Genomic DNA, 15,678 nt, shown 5'->3' with positions numbered 1-15,678 from the left:
TTTCTAAGCCAGTAGCAATCACTTCCTAAAGACCTGTCGTCACCCTGAGGTTGGCGGCAATCAGCTGAGGTTTCAGAAGAGCGGTTCAGATTGATGTTGAGCTATTCCTTTAAATGTACACTAAGGTTAACCATGTACCTCTTTCCAATGTGCTTGTTGGCGACAGACAATGAGGCCATTGCGGAGACAGTCTCTGCTTCCTCTGCGTCTCGCTGAAGGGCTTCGCTCAGCGAGCAGCCGAGTGTGGAGGCGGAGCGTTGCAGCGAGCGCCAGTATTTACCTATAAAAGACAACGAGTCTAGTAAGAAGACTTGCTGTGTGCACTGGACCACTGGAGAGATCAAAACTCTTATTTGCTTAACAAATCAATCTAAAATCATCAAATACCATTCAGTAAGATACAGTGCATCACTCAGATGCTGATGCATGCTGTGTGTATGTGTGAATGATCCACTCACTGTGAGCTTCAATAACTTTCTCCATAGAGTGGACAGCGTTGGCATTCGGTCTCTGCTGCAGCACCTCGTCAGGAATGGGGTCCAACTGAAACAAACCAAAAATAACATTAAAACACATTCTGTGCTTAACTTTTCATAACAAAAGCAAAAAAAGCAAAAACATTTTTTAAAAATAGGACAGCGCTGCACAATTTCCTGTATTCACTATACACATCTTTGAGATTATTTAAGACACTTGTGCTGAAATAAAACTGGCAAACAACCTAGCCGATGTTCACAGTAGGCATAGGTTCAGTGCCAAGCGCATTAAATGTCTCCAGGCATTTCTTCAATAAAGTGGGTATGGCTGGGTATGTGTTTTCATGAATGTGACTGACAGGTGTTCAGAAACGCTGCACCAAAACCACACTTAATGCGGTTCCCTCCTGGTTTAAAGGATCACTTTTTGAATGTGGACCACAGCCCGGTGTTGAATCACTCCAAGAGGTGGGGAACAAGCTCGAGCTGCTGACACAATAGAAAATAAGCCTGCAGATGCACACACACCTCCTCCCACTCAACCAGCGCTCTGCTACTTTTTGACATAAACTACAATGTGTGCTTTGTACTGTGTCCCACGCTAAGGACACATACTGGTGTACACAGATGCATGCACATGGAAAACGCTTGCTTACATACACGCATACTCAAGCACACACTCGTATACACACACACACACACACACACACCTCAGGGAGTGCGGCTGAGCCTATGAAACTCTCCAAGCCACAATTCAGAGGAAACAGGGCTATTCCCCAATGTGCCTTCCCAACCCGGAATGATTCAATTTCCCCTTTGGCTGACTGCACATACGACACTTTCTCATCCTATTTTGTCAAACAGGCCCATTCAGCTCTACATTCCAACACAGACGACATGCATCCCTTTTTTATGCTCGATCATAACGCCAACGGAATAAAGGACCGACTGAGAAACATGTAAATGGAGACATAAAGAAAAAGAAGGAAAAAAACGAGGTTTGGCCAGAGATTTGGGAGTTCAATGTCAGAGAGAAAAGGAAAAAGTCATCGTCGGTCGGTCTCGCTTGGCCAAGGCTGGAAGTTTTCTTTTAATTAAAACAAATAGAGAGTGGGAGGGGTCCGCGGGGGCCGAGGGAAGAGGCAGTCTGGGGAGAGGGATACTTTAATCCTGCTGTGGCACGACAGGCTACATCATACAGCATACAGGGATGGACAGAGGTAACACGTATACATGCAGTATAGGTTGTGCACAAATATTTACACTGGATAATTTAACGTTTGGCAAGTGTAGGCTTCTCTCCGAGCATCATTTGCTTAACACAGATGACAGGCAACCTGCATATCTTGTTTTGTGACCCTATCAACCCCTCTATAGTTCAATAGTTTATCCATGTAATCACTCAAACCCAACCTTTATTTTGTTAGTGCAGTCAGGAGGGAAAAGACAAATCCCTCAACTGTTCTATTAACGTACAAAGCGTAGGTTGGCTCACAAAATGAGCATTTTTTGCTGTAACGTGATTTAACACAACATGACATATGAGATAATTTCATGTAATATGATATTCAAAAAGTATGGTGCTCAAAAAACACCACTAATAGCCAATATTTTATCATCATATGACAACTTGCTTTGTATAGTATAAAGCACTGGACGCACAACCCAATCGCAAGAATAAATATTGGCAATGTGCATTTGCTTATGGTCTGGTTAGGTTAAGGGACAAAAACCGCTTGGTCAGGGTTAGGAAAAGATCATGATTTGGCTTAAAAAACCTGTTTTGGTTGCCGCAAACAGCTGGAGATGTCCCGAGGTCTCATCAAAAACATCTGTTTTTTGTTGCCACAAACGCAGCTGGAAATTGTCCTGAGGTCTCCTTATAAATTCCCAGTGGTGTCACACTTATAAATGTTGAAACACAGTCTCATACTGCGGTCACTGGCTTGGCAGCCTTCTTGCCTGACCTTCCTCTTCACCTTCAGTTATGACACTCAGGTGACAAACGTGTGATGTGAACATGATATGACATGTAGAGATGTCAATATGATACGAAGGCCTAGACACGTACACATTTTAACGTATCAGTGGTTTGCAGAAATCCTAAATGCCAACGTTTTATCCTGGCAGCCTGGCTGGGACGCCCTGCCTGTAAACTGCCCCTTTCAACTGTAACTGGAGGGACTTTTAAGTGTTTTGTTGTGTTCAGACCAACAACAGCACACACTCCTCTGGATCTACCTTGCAACTGTGAAGAGACACAGCCACAGTAACGCAGCCCTTTGAGTTTATTAACAGGGGCAGGGGCAGGGCAATTTTTGGTCTGATTGCCCAATCAAAGAGCTACACTCAAGCTAAGGACCTCATCTCCTCGAGAACGTCAGCCCTTTAAGATTACTTTGATTGACAGCAGTACTTATTCATCAATCCCATCCCCAACTTTTCCCAGCCCGTCTGGGGACACAAACCATCAATCTTTCAGTCAAAACCTTCTTCTCCAACCTTCAGGCTACAGCCGTCAACTTTTCACCATAACCCCAGCCAGTCCCAGTTCAGCCCTGCCCAGTCCATACTAACCCAGCTCCCTGTCAGAAGCAGGGTCAGAGGTTCTCTGGGGTTCTCGTGGGGTTCATTTAAGAGCAGAGTTGGACGGGGGCAGCCTGTCAGCTTGATTGACAGCTGGGCCTCACGCTTATAAACTTTAATGGCTCTTGTCAGGGTACTCCAGGGGCCTCCACCTGGCAGGTATGGCAAACACACAAATGCACGCACACGGATGTGCATGTGCACTATATACAAGCGCACATTTGTCTGCCACATCATCCAAAGCAACGTTTCTGTTTATTTAAGTTTGTGGTTCTGGCTGTGCCTGCACTTCTTGCATCTCCATGCCATCAGATGTGCAGCCGTCTTTGAGAGAGAGAGAGAGATGGTTTGCTGTAACCATGTGGACTGATTTCTGAGGAGGTCTTTTTCTCTGTGTGACACAGCCGTCCAACGCACGAGGTCCCGGCCAACAAAACTGAGACACCATGGAAAGTCATGAGCCGAGAGTGAGGAATGTGCCCGGTAAAAACATTCCTGAGGGAGGCTGAAACCAAAACAGTGGAAAGAGGAGGAAATCCACTTGTTCAGCAAATGAAAAGTGCACAAGGCATCCATTGTTTACTGTTGTGTCCATGTGCACATGTTGGCGGTCACTAAAACCGGTTGATTATGTTATGCTAACTGAACAAGGTAATGATGTGTATTGTGCGAAGCAGGCGACCTTTTCGGAAAGGGGTGTAGGCTTTCCTTGTAGTCGGAGGGTGGTGGTGAACAGTCGTGCCCAAGGGGGGACAGGTGAAGTCGAGCGTCTTACTGTAACTGGAGTGCAAACACACCGAATAACATCACTGACAGCTGGTAACAATTAGCATATTAGCCTGTTGTTTATCATATAATTGCTAACAACCGTGATTCAAACTGGTCCCAACATCTGTTTGCAAGCAATCATCAATTAGACCCGAGTCCAGAGTTGACTAGTGTAGTCGCCAATGCATCATTCATGAGCTATTTAACCGAAAAGACTTCACGATTACGTACTACAGTGATGGGGGTGAATAAAAAGAGCCTGTAAAGTCCATTCAGCAATTTTCATCCCTCTTTCCCAGCTAATTTGAGCTGCTTTCAAAGGAAACCTAATGCTCATTATATCCAAGCTTGTCTTAACCTGCCAATAAAAGCACAGATAGATTTCTCACACTAGCGAGCAGTAAAACACTGGAAGTAAAAGCTGCACAGGAGGTGATGGATATAAAGAACAGCTTTAGGATGTTTTGGTTCCACTGTGAGGGCTGCCAAAATCTGCCTCTTTAGACTGCCACAAAAAGGCACACGCTATATAATTAACAAGATTAGGTAGGTAGGTCTTATATTCGATAAAAGAAACAGGCTTTGAAGCAAATCAATATAGCAACTCATCCATCAGTCCAGCAAGATCAACTGGAATATCAATTCAACCCATATTTTTTACGATTTAAGCTACAGTATATGCAACAGTTAGATAAATATGGTGACGTCTTGGAGCTCTGGACACTTCCAGACGATACAAACCCTCAGGCAGTTGGAAGCTTCGTAAACAAAAGCACAGCTGACCAGCTAATCCAGCTGTGGTCCCATGCCTGAGCCTACTCATTCGCTCCATTCACAGTCAGCCAACACACACATGCACAAACTAAAATATAACCTCTAGAAATAACCCACACAGTGGACACAGTCAAACAAGTACCACATTAATCCAACTTGTTTCCCTGATCTGCCTTGATGCTCAACCTGGTTGGTGAAGCTACAGTGTCCACTAAAGACCTCTGTTTCTTCCTCTGATTTCCTTTTGCCATCAGAGGTCAATGTCAGACTTTAAAAACAAAAAAAGTATGAAAAAATGCTCTCCTTTTATCTCTCCCTCTAGCTCAACTCCGCGCTGACGTTTCCCAGCTACATTCCAAGTCCATTACAGAGACCTTTGCCGAGATTATGATAAAAACACTTGCTTCCTGCCATTTTGATCTGATCAGGGACATTTTAGCCTCTCTTTTTTTCTTTGCTATCAGTTATCAAAGCTGCACACAACCCAATGATCTGCCTTTGTTCAAACAGCTGACATCACTTGCCGCCAAAGAGCCAACCGGTTCAAGAACTCTCGGTCTATTCTTAGCGGGTCAACATCTACACTTGTGTTGTTCGTCACTTTATCAAAGCCATCTTCTGCTAATGAGGCGTCCTGTACAACTCTTTCTTTTCAGTCAGGATGCCTTTCAGTGTTTCCACTCTCAAACCTCGTAGTTGTCTCTAGAAGTTTATTTGAGACTATGGTTTGTTTCATATCAGGAGTCAAGTGTCTTCATAAACCTGTGTTTAATTAAAATTCATCCCATAACTCCATACCTTCCAGACTTTGAGGAACTACATAGGTACTGTACTCTGTGCAGCTGCTTTGTAACAATAGTTTCCTCCCTCCCAACTTCAAATGATTACTCCACTTCCCTTTATTATCTGATCCTTTGGCCCAGGCTGACCCTGCTGGAAGAGGTGCGAGGGTAACCATTTTCAGATGTGTACCAGTGACGGGGCCCCGGGTGAGAGTTGTGTCCTGCAGGGCTAAGGCAATTGACGCTCCCTGCCTCCTGCCTATTTTCGAATTTTCAGCTCCCTATGGCACCCATCCAGTGACCTCCTCCAAACTCCTGCTGAGGCCGACGCTCTGCAGGCTGCTGAAACCCAAGAAGCAAACCCCCTGATCCAATTCCTTATTTTTGAAGCAGGGCGGTGTTGTGAGTAACGAGAGCGTCCTTCAAGCTGAAGTTCTGAGTACAAACCTCCGTGACAGCAAGAAGCATCCGCCCTGCTGAGGTGTCTTTGGATTCCTGAATCCTTACCAGCTGTGATGGCAGTGTTACTGTAACTTTGAATCATTGGTGGGCACAGTGCAGGTGAATAGACTTCAGTTATTAGATGAAACCTTCGTGCATTTCTTCTCTTAAACAAGCTCTAGCTCCAGCAGAGTTGTCAGCTTCTTCAACAGTTTTGGCACGTAGCAATGCTCTGCTCTGACGTAGAAATATTCAAGCGTTAATAAAATGTCCCATATGTTCCACAGTTTTCTAACTAAGCCCAAAACTGTTCCTGCACAGGTCATTTGTCCGCGGAGGTCAGCGTCTTCATGTTCCACAAGATGTTGGACTGGTGGGTCGCAGTGACCGAGTTTTATTAATGTGATCCTGTGTTATTGTTCTGTTTGTTTTGCTCTGACTCCAAGATCCACATGGAACAAGGCCATGTGGTTTTTTACGATTCCAAGAACTCATTTATAGCCTGAGCTGTCTGCAGGGCTGGAACAAGACGCAGAGGGATGCACAGATACCACCCTCAACAAGGCAGATACACAAAACAAGGCGGATACACAAACAGATTCAGAGCTTAACATTTAAGTAGCTTATCAATTGATTGCTTTTATTTATACTTGCTTTGTTGCTGACGTTAGAATTTTTTGCCATCAGATAGATTTGACCGAAATGAACAACTTAAGCGTGAACGCTTACTTTTAGTTTTGTAAGTAACAACGCAACAATACATCGTTACACCAGACTATGATGACCATATGCAGTCAAACAGCCAGTCTCACTTCATGTTGTGTGATTTACTGTACATAGCTAATGAGAACAGTAGACCCGTATGATTTGTACAACTGTTCTGAGTGTCTGACTGCCCAGAAGATGATGGCTTTAGCAGGTACACCAACACCCAGGGTGTGCTTGTGGTTAGGCCTGCAGCAACACTTGAGAGTGGTCAGTTTTTTAAAATAAATAAAGTTAATGCAAGTGTGTCGGTCTGGATATTCTCTCTTGATGTGCGCTGCTTGGTGTTGACGAACATTACGCGCGTATGGTTGAGATTAAAAAAAGGGTCAGACTATAGCCAAGTAAAACACCATTTCCCCTCATTAATTCTTCAGTTTTTTTTCATTAAAGCAACATTATGTAACTTTTTTTTAAACCTTAAATAACAACTTTTTGCAGACCTGGGGTTTGTATATACGACAGTGATGTTGCACTCACAAACTGCGGGGGGCGCCACATCAAACAAAATGCCAATTTCTACATAATGTTGCCATAAGTAAGGAATTTAAAAAATTAGCTTCAAGCTGTGTGCCCCGCTCAAAAATGCCAGTGCAGTTCGCACCTTTGAAATGAATTGAATTTAGAGGGAAACAACATTTTTATTGTTATTAGAAACAGGTCTGTTCATTAGCACAGAGTTATCACACTGTTATGGAAAAAGATTGGTAGGTTGAGTACAGGTAAACGGATTTCTGAATCATCTACGACTCTGCCCCGAGAAGAAATGACTTAACTATCTGTAGTAAACGCTCTCTTTCACAACATCTGGATCCTTTTATTCATTAAATAGAAAGTATAGATTTAGCCCATATGATGGAAGGTCCAAATGCGTCAATTTGTACTACTTAGATAATTGATTTTTCCGTCTTATTCGCGTCTCATCAAATACTGAAGCTTTGGGTTGGTAGGTTGGGTTGGCCATCACGGCATCGGCATGTACGTTGCCCGATATGTGTCAATATGAAAAATCTTTTTTCATTTATAATTATGAATGTCTTGGTGAAGTTTACAATACATGTTATAATTAAACCTTAAAATATCTCACCACATCTGAGGGATGTGTATATAAGTGCATATCACGGTATATCATTATCAGAACTTTTTTACTACCTAATATCAATATTGGCATAAAAAAAGTAGCGCTCTCTCTATATATGTATTCAGTTAATGGGTAAGTGTGTACATATTTGCATGTATCCAATAAGTTGTTGTCAATACAGACGGTTTGGAAAAAAGAAATGAACTAAGTTGAACTAAAACACTAAAACTGACACACAAAGTCTTTGTAAATGATTTTCTAAGACACAAAAATGCTCCGTGGGCAGCTCTAAATGCAGCTGAATACGAGTACGAACAAAACATGTACTGAGGACGCAGGACGAGAGATCTCCCACACGGAGTTTCAGATAACAGATACACTCAAGAAAAATAACTAGCGAGGTTAAAGTGCCCAAAGCGAGGTATTAAACAGTCGTCTCCCTCCCCTCACTGGCTGTACGCCGAAAAGCAAATGTTTATTTTTGCTCAGTGATAAAATAGATTGTGAATGAAACAGCAACAGATTACTGGTGGATTTTTAGAGACTCACGCTAATGCCAAGCATGAACTATCAGCTGGCTGAGTTGGCTCAACATGCAGCCTGGACTCTCTTCTACAGTCACACCCTCCTCTCTCCTCATGGAGCTATATAATCTCTGTTCTATACCACAATTCAGTAGTCCTTTAAAAACAAAAGCACTGCGATATCTTGGATGCATACTGTGAGGGGAGAAAATGAGACTGAGCAGCTCGTCCAAAAAAGCACTCCAGCCTCTCCATTAGCTGGAAGAAAAGAGTGGGCGGCTTTAAGGAGTTGCTATTCTGTTGTGTGCCATGAATCACAGAGCGCTGATGTTTGTTCAGTTCCACGGCCCAACCTACACACTCCCACAATTAACCTTCTGCCTGGAAATCCTCTCCCCCTGACGTGTTTGTGCGTGTGTCTGTCTGCGTGTTGCGTGTGTGTGTGCGAGGTGTTGACTTCCTCTCCGAGTTGTGGGGAGAGCGTAACAGAACGTGGAGGGAAAAATGGTTTTGGCAAAGATTGAGGAGCACTTTTGTCAGAGGAATGTTCAAGCTTGTCCTTTATTTTTAACTTCACATATCTATGTAAGGAGGATATAGACTCATTGTCCTGCGCTGTTATTGTGTTTGGTTGTTATAGTGATTCTTGTTACCATTCCTGCTCAAGGGTTTGTTCAAAACAAAATCTGTGAAATCACCTTTAATGTGAGTTAACCAATCAGGGGACACAAAATCTGCCTGCGATGTAAATATTTAAGGAAAGAAGTGAAGTTTTCTAGCTTCAGAAGGAATCAGGAAAATCTGTCGTTCAGATTTTCTGGCTTTTAATATTGTTGGAAACATTTGGGATGAGGAAGGTAAAAAACTCAACATAATATATAACAAAGGTCTAGACATTTTGATGCAGAAACGTTACATATTATATCTTTAAATACAGCCCATAGTTGCATCCACTGTAGTGTTGGAGGTGTATCCATGATCACAGACTATCAATTCAAGATTACAAAACAATATCTAGTCCTTTTAATATTAGTCAAAAGGAAAATATTTGTTTTTAAGTTAGGTATATACAGAAGACCATAACATATAAATGCTGCATGGGATGTTTCAACTAGTTTGTGCAGGAGAGTTGACTCCTGCACCACAAAAGTGCTTGTTGCCTCCTAAACAAATACACATATAGCTCCTATCATATTCAATCTGACACCAGCCATAGATTGAGTCCAAAATTCTGAGAAAGTCTTTGTCAAATCTAAGTGCCTTGCTCAGGGTTATTTTGATAGTAATCTATGAGGATATTTTGGCGGTAATTATCCCTCCCCTTGGCTCTCGTCTTACCTCATTGCCAAGCAGAGCAGAGACGCAGGCTTCGGAGGCATCACATATGGCTGTGAGGTCGTGACCCCCCTCTAGGGCAAGCACCAACCGACCGCCTGCCAGACTCATCAGCTGCCTGGTCAGGTAGCCAAAGCCTGGACACACAGGAAATGACAGCGAAGAGAAGGCAGAGAAGGAGAGAGAGCGAGCGAAAGAGAAAAAAAAGAGTGAGATGGGGAGCACTGATGTTCAAGCTCTAACTTCCTTTTTGGATATCGATCAAAGAAAAAAAGGGGCTTTGGGCATGGATGAGGAAGGGGGTGGCTGCATCAGAGAGGAGGAGAAAAAAAGCGAGAGCGCTGTGGATTTACTGGGGGCCAGAAAACAAGCCATAATATGAGCCAGGTTTAATTTCAATAAATGCGGCTTTGCGTTTAGGCTCGGTCGCAGTCTTTGATCTCGCTCTTTCAGGAGGAGGAGAGTTTTAATATACGCATTCAGCCATACTTTCTTCTCCCCTGAATTTCTACCCATATCCCCCAAAACCACCCATATCAACCTTCTTCACAACCCAAGACCCCTGCTCTCATTTGAGATCTGCAGGGTGGTTTTAGAAAAGCTCTTTGTTGGCACGCCAGCGTTCTCAATCTGAATACACAAGTCACAGCACAAAATAAACACAAGGCGTGTGTTTGAGCGTCTCTGTGTGTGTCTGTCGGTCTGTGTTGCAGCACAGAGAGAGAATATGAACTGCATGAGAGAGGCTGGACAGGGCATGCCTTAAAGTGTGTATTTTTTAAATCTATGGCATAGAGGAGAGTGATTAACTGGGTAGCTGTGGTCACTACTTACATTTGGCTGTCAGTTTGTATCCTCCCAGGGGTGAGGCATGACCGTCTACCGCATCAAAGCCCGAAGATACCAGAACCACGTCTGGGGCAAACTCGTTGGCAATAGGCATGACCACCGTCCTGGAGAGAAAACAGGAAGAAATGTCAACAAAATAATGTATTTATGGTGGAGACAGATTCAGTGTCTAAAAAACACTGACAGCACAGGAAAGCTTGGTGATGAGTGAGGTTAGATCTTGTCCTGCTGGCTAAAGGGCAGTCTTCCTACCAACTTTCCCTGTTGAGTCACATCTTTCTGAGGGCAGGCCAATCAGAAAGTCATGCTGCATTTCATTCAATGTTTTTGTTGCAGCTGCAAAGTAGCATCTGTGTAATAGAGTGACAGGATGACTGGGCTACAACCAAACATTTGCTGCTCCAAAAATACCTTAAATGTACAAGATAAAACATCTGCTACTTGGGGTCTTTATCAAAACGAAAACACAAGACATTTGCTGGCTGCAGGTGCTCAGTGCTGGCTAGAGAGTCAGCTGCAGAGCCAGGCTCTCTGGAGGAATAAACACCCGGAGTCACATCAGATTCTGCTCTGATCCAGAGCCGTTTACCGACAGGAAGAGAGCTCAGAGACTACTTTTTCAACTTTTTGGATTAAAAATGTGGATTCATCTTTGCTCCTCTATATCAACCTGACAGCAGCAGCGATCCATGGGAGGTGACCTCCATTGTCAGATGTTTGTGATCTGTAGTGTTGACTGCTGACTGGAGCTGGAGGGGAATCCCAAACCCCAAGTGAGCCTGCAGTCAAACTTCCCTTGCTGGCTGGAAAACACCATTAAACAACCACCACTGCTGACGAATATCTATCTGACGCAACTCGAGCACAAATGTACCTTGTGGTGTAACTTGTGGATTACTCTGGGTTTGAACATCGTTGGAAACATTTGGGATAATGTAGACACACAACTCAACAAAATCTACAACGAAGGTCGAGTGATTTTTAGACATTTTAATGCAGAATTCCTACATATTATATGTTAAATTTACATTCTGAGATAAGAAACTGATGCTCAAGACTCAATCAAGACAAGCAAGTCTAATGAGCAAAGTTTTCAAGATTCTAGTTTTGGAAGATACCCTGCGTGAATGCAAACAGTTTGCATTTTTATTTGTGCTTCTGCCATTTTCCTTTTGTATGTAACTGTGTCAAAGGATGTCAAAGGATGTGACCCTGTAAGATCACACCACCAAGCCCCATATTCCTGTAAAGCTGCACGTACCTTAAAAATATTTTAAGCTTTCTTTTCTGCCACATGATCATCCTGCAGGGAAGCTAGATGCACGATGAACTCTGATGGATAACAGAGGTCTACTGGTGAACTCTGTGACCTCTGATGGCTTGAAGATGACTACTTCAATTTAAGAGGACTACCATTAAAAATGTATTTGGAGATATGCCTTAAGTGTGCTTACTGTCCCTGTGATGGTGATTGTGGTATCTGGTGTAACCAACTGGAGATGCTACATGTCATATGTGCTGTATATCAGTCGCTGTATTTTTCCTTACTTTTATGGCTCTTCTCTTCCTTTCATGGTTTTCAAAGCAAACATCCATCTAATGAGTTTGTATGTACAGTATGTGTGTGGCAGAGAAAATTACAGCATACAAAGTTGGGTAATTTGGAGGCAGCAATACACTACAACATCCTTAAGTAAAAAGCAGAAGCGGAAGGACAGATATAATTGCATGCGTGTATGTGTGTTAAGTATGCAGGATAATTCTAACACTGGTTGGGTGTGGTGAATGAGGGCTGTTTGTGTACAACCTTCATCTAACACACAGCTGGCAGGGAGGGAGTACTTGTGTGCAATGTGTCATGCACATAAATTCAATCAACGGTCGGGTTCTGTGTAATGATTCACTGCAAGTTGCGGCTGGAAAATCCAGTCCCGTTAAGATGGTGACCCTTTCTGAAAAAAAACCCCAAGAACTAGAATTACTGCCTTGCGGTCGTATGCCTCCGTGCACTAATCAAGCTGCTGATTCTGAGCAATGGTGTTGAATAATGGGCAGATCATTTTTTGAAGAATATTATGATGTCACAGTGTGTTTAACCTCTGACCCATCAGATATCAAATGTCATAACTTCATCATCTAATCCTGTTAGATATTTGTGTAAAGTTGGGTCGTCATTTTTGAATTAATTTGGACAATTGTACCAAATCTGAAGAAATTCCCTCAGTGCATTTCTGAGATATTGTTTTCATGAGAATTGTGCGCCATGAGGTCACAATTACTGATTAGACTTCGGTGGCCAAAGGTCAAAGTTGACCTTCCACCTTTGGCCACTGAGGTCTAATCAGTTCATCTTTGAGTCCAAGTGTTCATATGTAAATTCAAAGACATTTCCTAAAGGCTTTCTTGAGATATGGGACGGACAACCTGAAAATATTATTATCCAATCATTAATCCAATCATAACCCAGGTAATTTACATTTAGGGCATTTAGCAGACGCTTTTGTCTAAAGCGACTTACAGTAATTCATGCATTCATACACCAATGGCGGTGGCTGCCAGGCAATGTGCCGACTAGCACATCAGGAGCAGTTTGGGGTTCAGCAAGGACCAGGGGAATCAAACGAGCGACCTTCCAATAACAAGACGTTGGCGCTACCCCTGAGCCACAGAAGCCCTTATACTTTGCTCAAAGAAAAAAACAATATTCAAGTGTTAATTTCAAAACACTAAGTTTGTTGTTGTTTTTCTATTAGGGTATCTTTAAATTAAGAATCAGTAATCAATCATTCAACTGGTCTATAATACTCGCGGTTGGCACTCTAGAGGCTTAGTTGAATTCATCTGTAAGTATATCCTGTCACAGTAATCTGGTTTTGCATGATTTAGGATGTTTACACACAGTTCATAATAGTTGGACTTCCCAGATTGCAAAACTAGTTATTCTCTCTGATCAGGAATTGTTGGGGGGATCTGGGATTTTTTGGCAATGCAGTGTGTCGGGGGGGTCTGCGAGTGACGGAGTACCACAGGGTACTGCCGTAGGTCCTCTGTACTTTGCCGACCTCAGGAACACGGCGCTGGTTTTGCTGGCTGTGGGCGAGCAGCGTGCCCCGAGCTCCGCAGGCCACCGGTTTTTCCATCTCTCATTCACCACCAAATTATAACCCTTAACTGTGTACACCACACCCCCGACCACAACACAACACACGTACGTACACACAGCTGTCTGGGGGAGAGGCGGGAGGTAGCGTTGGGAGCTCTTTGGTATTCCCAGACAGCAGGGGTACACGGAGTGCGTGCGTCACTGTGTGTTAGCGTGCATCTGGCAACATTTCAGAGAGCAACGTCATGAAGGAATAGAACAAGACGAAGGGACAGGATAGGATGGGAGAAGTTGAGTGAGAGAGATAAAGATACAGAGAGCAAGAAAATAAAAGCGGGAAAAGCCTCAAGGAAGCTGTGACGGAGGAGTCGAGAACGAAGAAAACATGAATGAACAAAACATGAAAGAGGAAAATTGGCATCGCGGAGAGTGAAAATGTGTCTGAAACCATGATCCGTTGTACCAACACTTCATTACAACGACCCAAACTAGACAATCATGTGAAATGAACAACCACCCTGCTCAGAACTTCATATTTTCCAGCTTCAGTTTCTGAGCTAATCGCATGTGTTCACAGGTTTTCTGCCTCTGTCTCCGCCCTACACACACACACACACACACACTCAAACACACACAGCCTTGGCCCATTAACATTTGGACCATAAAAGACCCCACACTAAAGGGAGTTGGCCACAGGCGAGCATGTGGGCTGACACACGGCGCAGGGGGGGAAACCTTGACCGCCAAGGATACTTTAACTACTGAGGGCTCTCCCGTCCCCCCTCCTCCAACCTTGAGAGACACACAGACAGACAGTTCTTGTCATGATTGTTGAAAACTGCTGGTGTCATCAGTTCCTACCCCCACATCCTCGAATAATATCCTGACATCGAAGGAAATACAAACCCACAGTAATCAATTAGCAGACTGGCATGAAGGGAACTAGTGGTTTTAGGGAAGACTAATAGCGCGTGAATCAGAGGCTACGTATGTGGAGATGAAAAAGCTTTTCTGTTAATTAAGGGAGGGGAGAGTTTACGACTGAGCTGTTTGCTACAGGACATCCTGAGCGGAGAGGTTTGCGATCTAAACCGCTGCTGAAGCAGAATCACACCAGTAAACATGCAGTTTAAACTTTTTGTTTAGTATTGTTTGGTTTACCTAGCAACAGGTGCATGTGTGACAGTGTCAGCTGAGGAATGCTGGCTTTAAGCCTGCGCTTTGTATGCGTGAGTAAGTTTGTGGGAATGTTGTGTGGTTATTGAACTCCATCAGTTTAATTCTGCCATTCATAGAGTTGGGGCTTAAAGAAAAAGAGTTGTCAAAATCAATGCAGCTGGGTTTAAGCTCCTAAAACACTGGATCATACACTAAGTATGAAGTCTTTAGGGTTATTTTCTCAGACTTTAGAAACCTTCGTTAAAGGGCTTAGAGTGAGTAAACCTTCTCCACAGGCTGAGTGATCTTGCCTAAAATGGGTTAACAGAGTCTGTATCAGTGATTGTTCCTGCTCCAAGCTTTTGTTATTATATCTGCCCACTATCATATAAACCCACTATCACTACACCTGTATTTTCTCATTTTGTTTTTATTGTGATGTTGATTGGAGTTTTTGTTGTAAGGACCTCTGAGAAGATTAGTGTCCACCTTGCGGCAGCTAACAGGGATCCTAATAACAAAAGCAAAAAGGAAACTCAGAAAGTCACATGTGTGGTTCTTGCAGTGCAACCAGTGTTGGGTCTAATAAAAAAAAGAAATGCATTTGAAGAGAAACTGACAAATAGAAAACATGGAACATCACTGTCACAGCCAAATTGGCAGTGAGCACCATATCTGCCTCTGTGCACACACAACACCTCCGAACACCCACTGCACTCTGTACACTACTTACTTTACTAACAGGCTAAACCTCATGAAGGCTCTTATTTTCCATTTTCTCTGCTCCAACTCTCGAGTTGAGGGCGTTCAGATTTCTGCAATAGTCATCTCACACAGGTTCGTACGGCAGTAGGTGTCGGGATAATGGTAATGTTTTGAGCCAAGGAAAACTTCCTCTACGGGGACTACTCATCTTTGTGTAATTACTCGAGCTCCTAACTTATCCTTTTCCACATCTTGATTATACCTTCTGATCCAATGCTCTTCAAGTTTCTTACATAGAGGGCAAAGGGGCTGAAATGTGGCATTAGTGGTC

The 15,678-nt window shown here is 43.2% G+C and overlaps 1 protein-coding gene across 6 annotated transcripts in view; it reads right to left on the bottom strand.

The window, feature by feature from the left end:
- hdac4 (histone deacetylase 4) overlaps positions 1-15,678 on the bottom strand; it is a 138,070-nt gene that overhangs the window by 7,493 nt on the left and 114,899 nt on the right. For all 6 annotated transcript variants that reach the window (XM_084361260.1, XM_084361261.1, XM_084361262.1 and 3 more), the window contains 4 exons: positions 10,367-10,485; positions 9,536-9,669; positions 459-543; positions 139-280 (listed from right to left, as the gene is read on the bottom strand). In XM_084361260.1, the coding sequence (XP_084217386.1) occupies positions 139-280; positions 459-543; positions 9,536-9,669; positions 10,367-10,485 (480 nt within the window). The remainder of the gene's footprint in view (positions 1-138; positions 281-458; positions 544-9,535; positions 9,670-10,366; positions 10,486-15,678) is intronic.

This window comes from Pagrus pagrus, assembly GCF_965226575.1.
Source record: "Pagrus pagrus genome assembly, chromosome: 9".
NCBI lineage: Eukaryota > Metazoa > Chordata > Actinopteri > Spariformes > Sparidae > Pagrus > Pagrus pagrus.
Note: the sequence above shows the minus strand (reverse complement) of the source record. Positions and strands in the feature narration are given on the sequence as shown.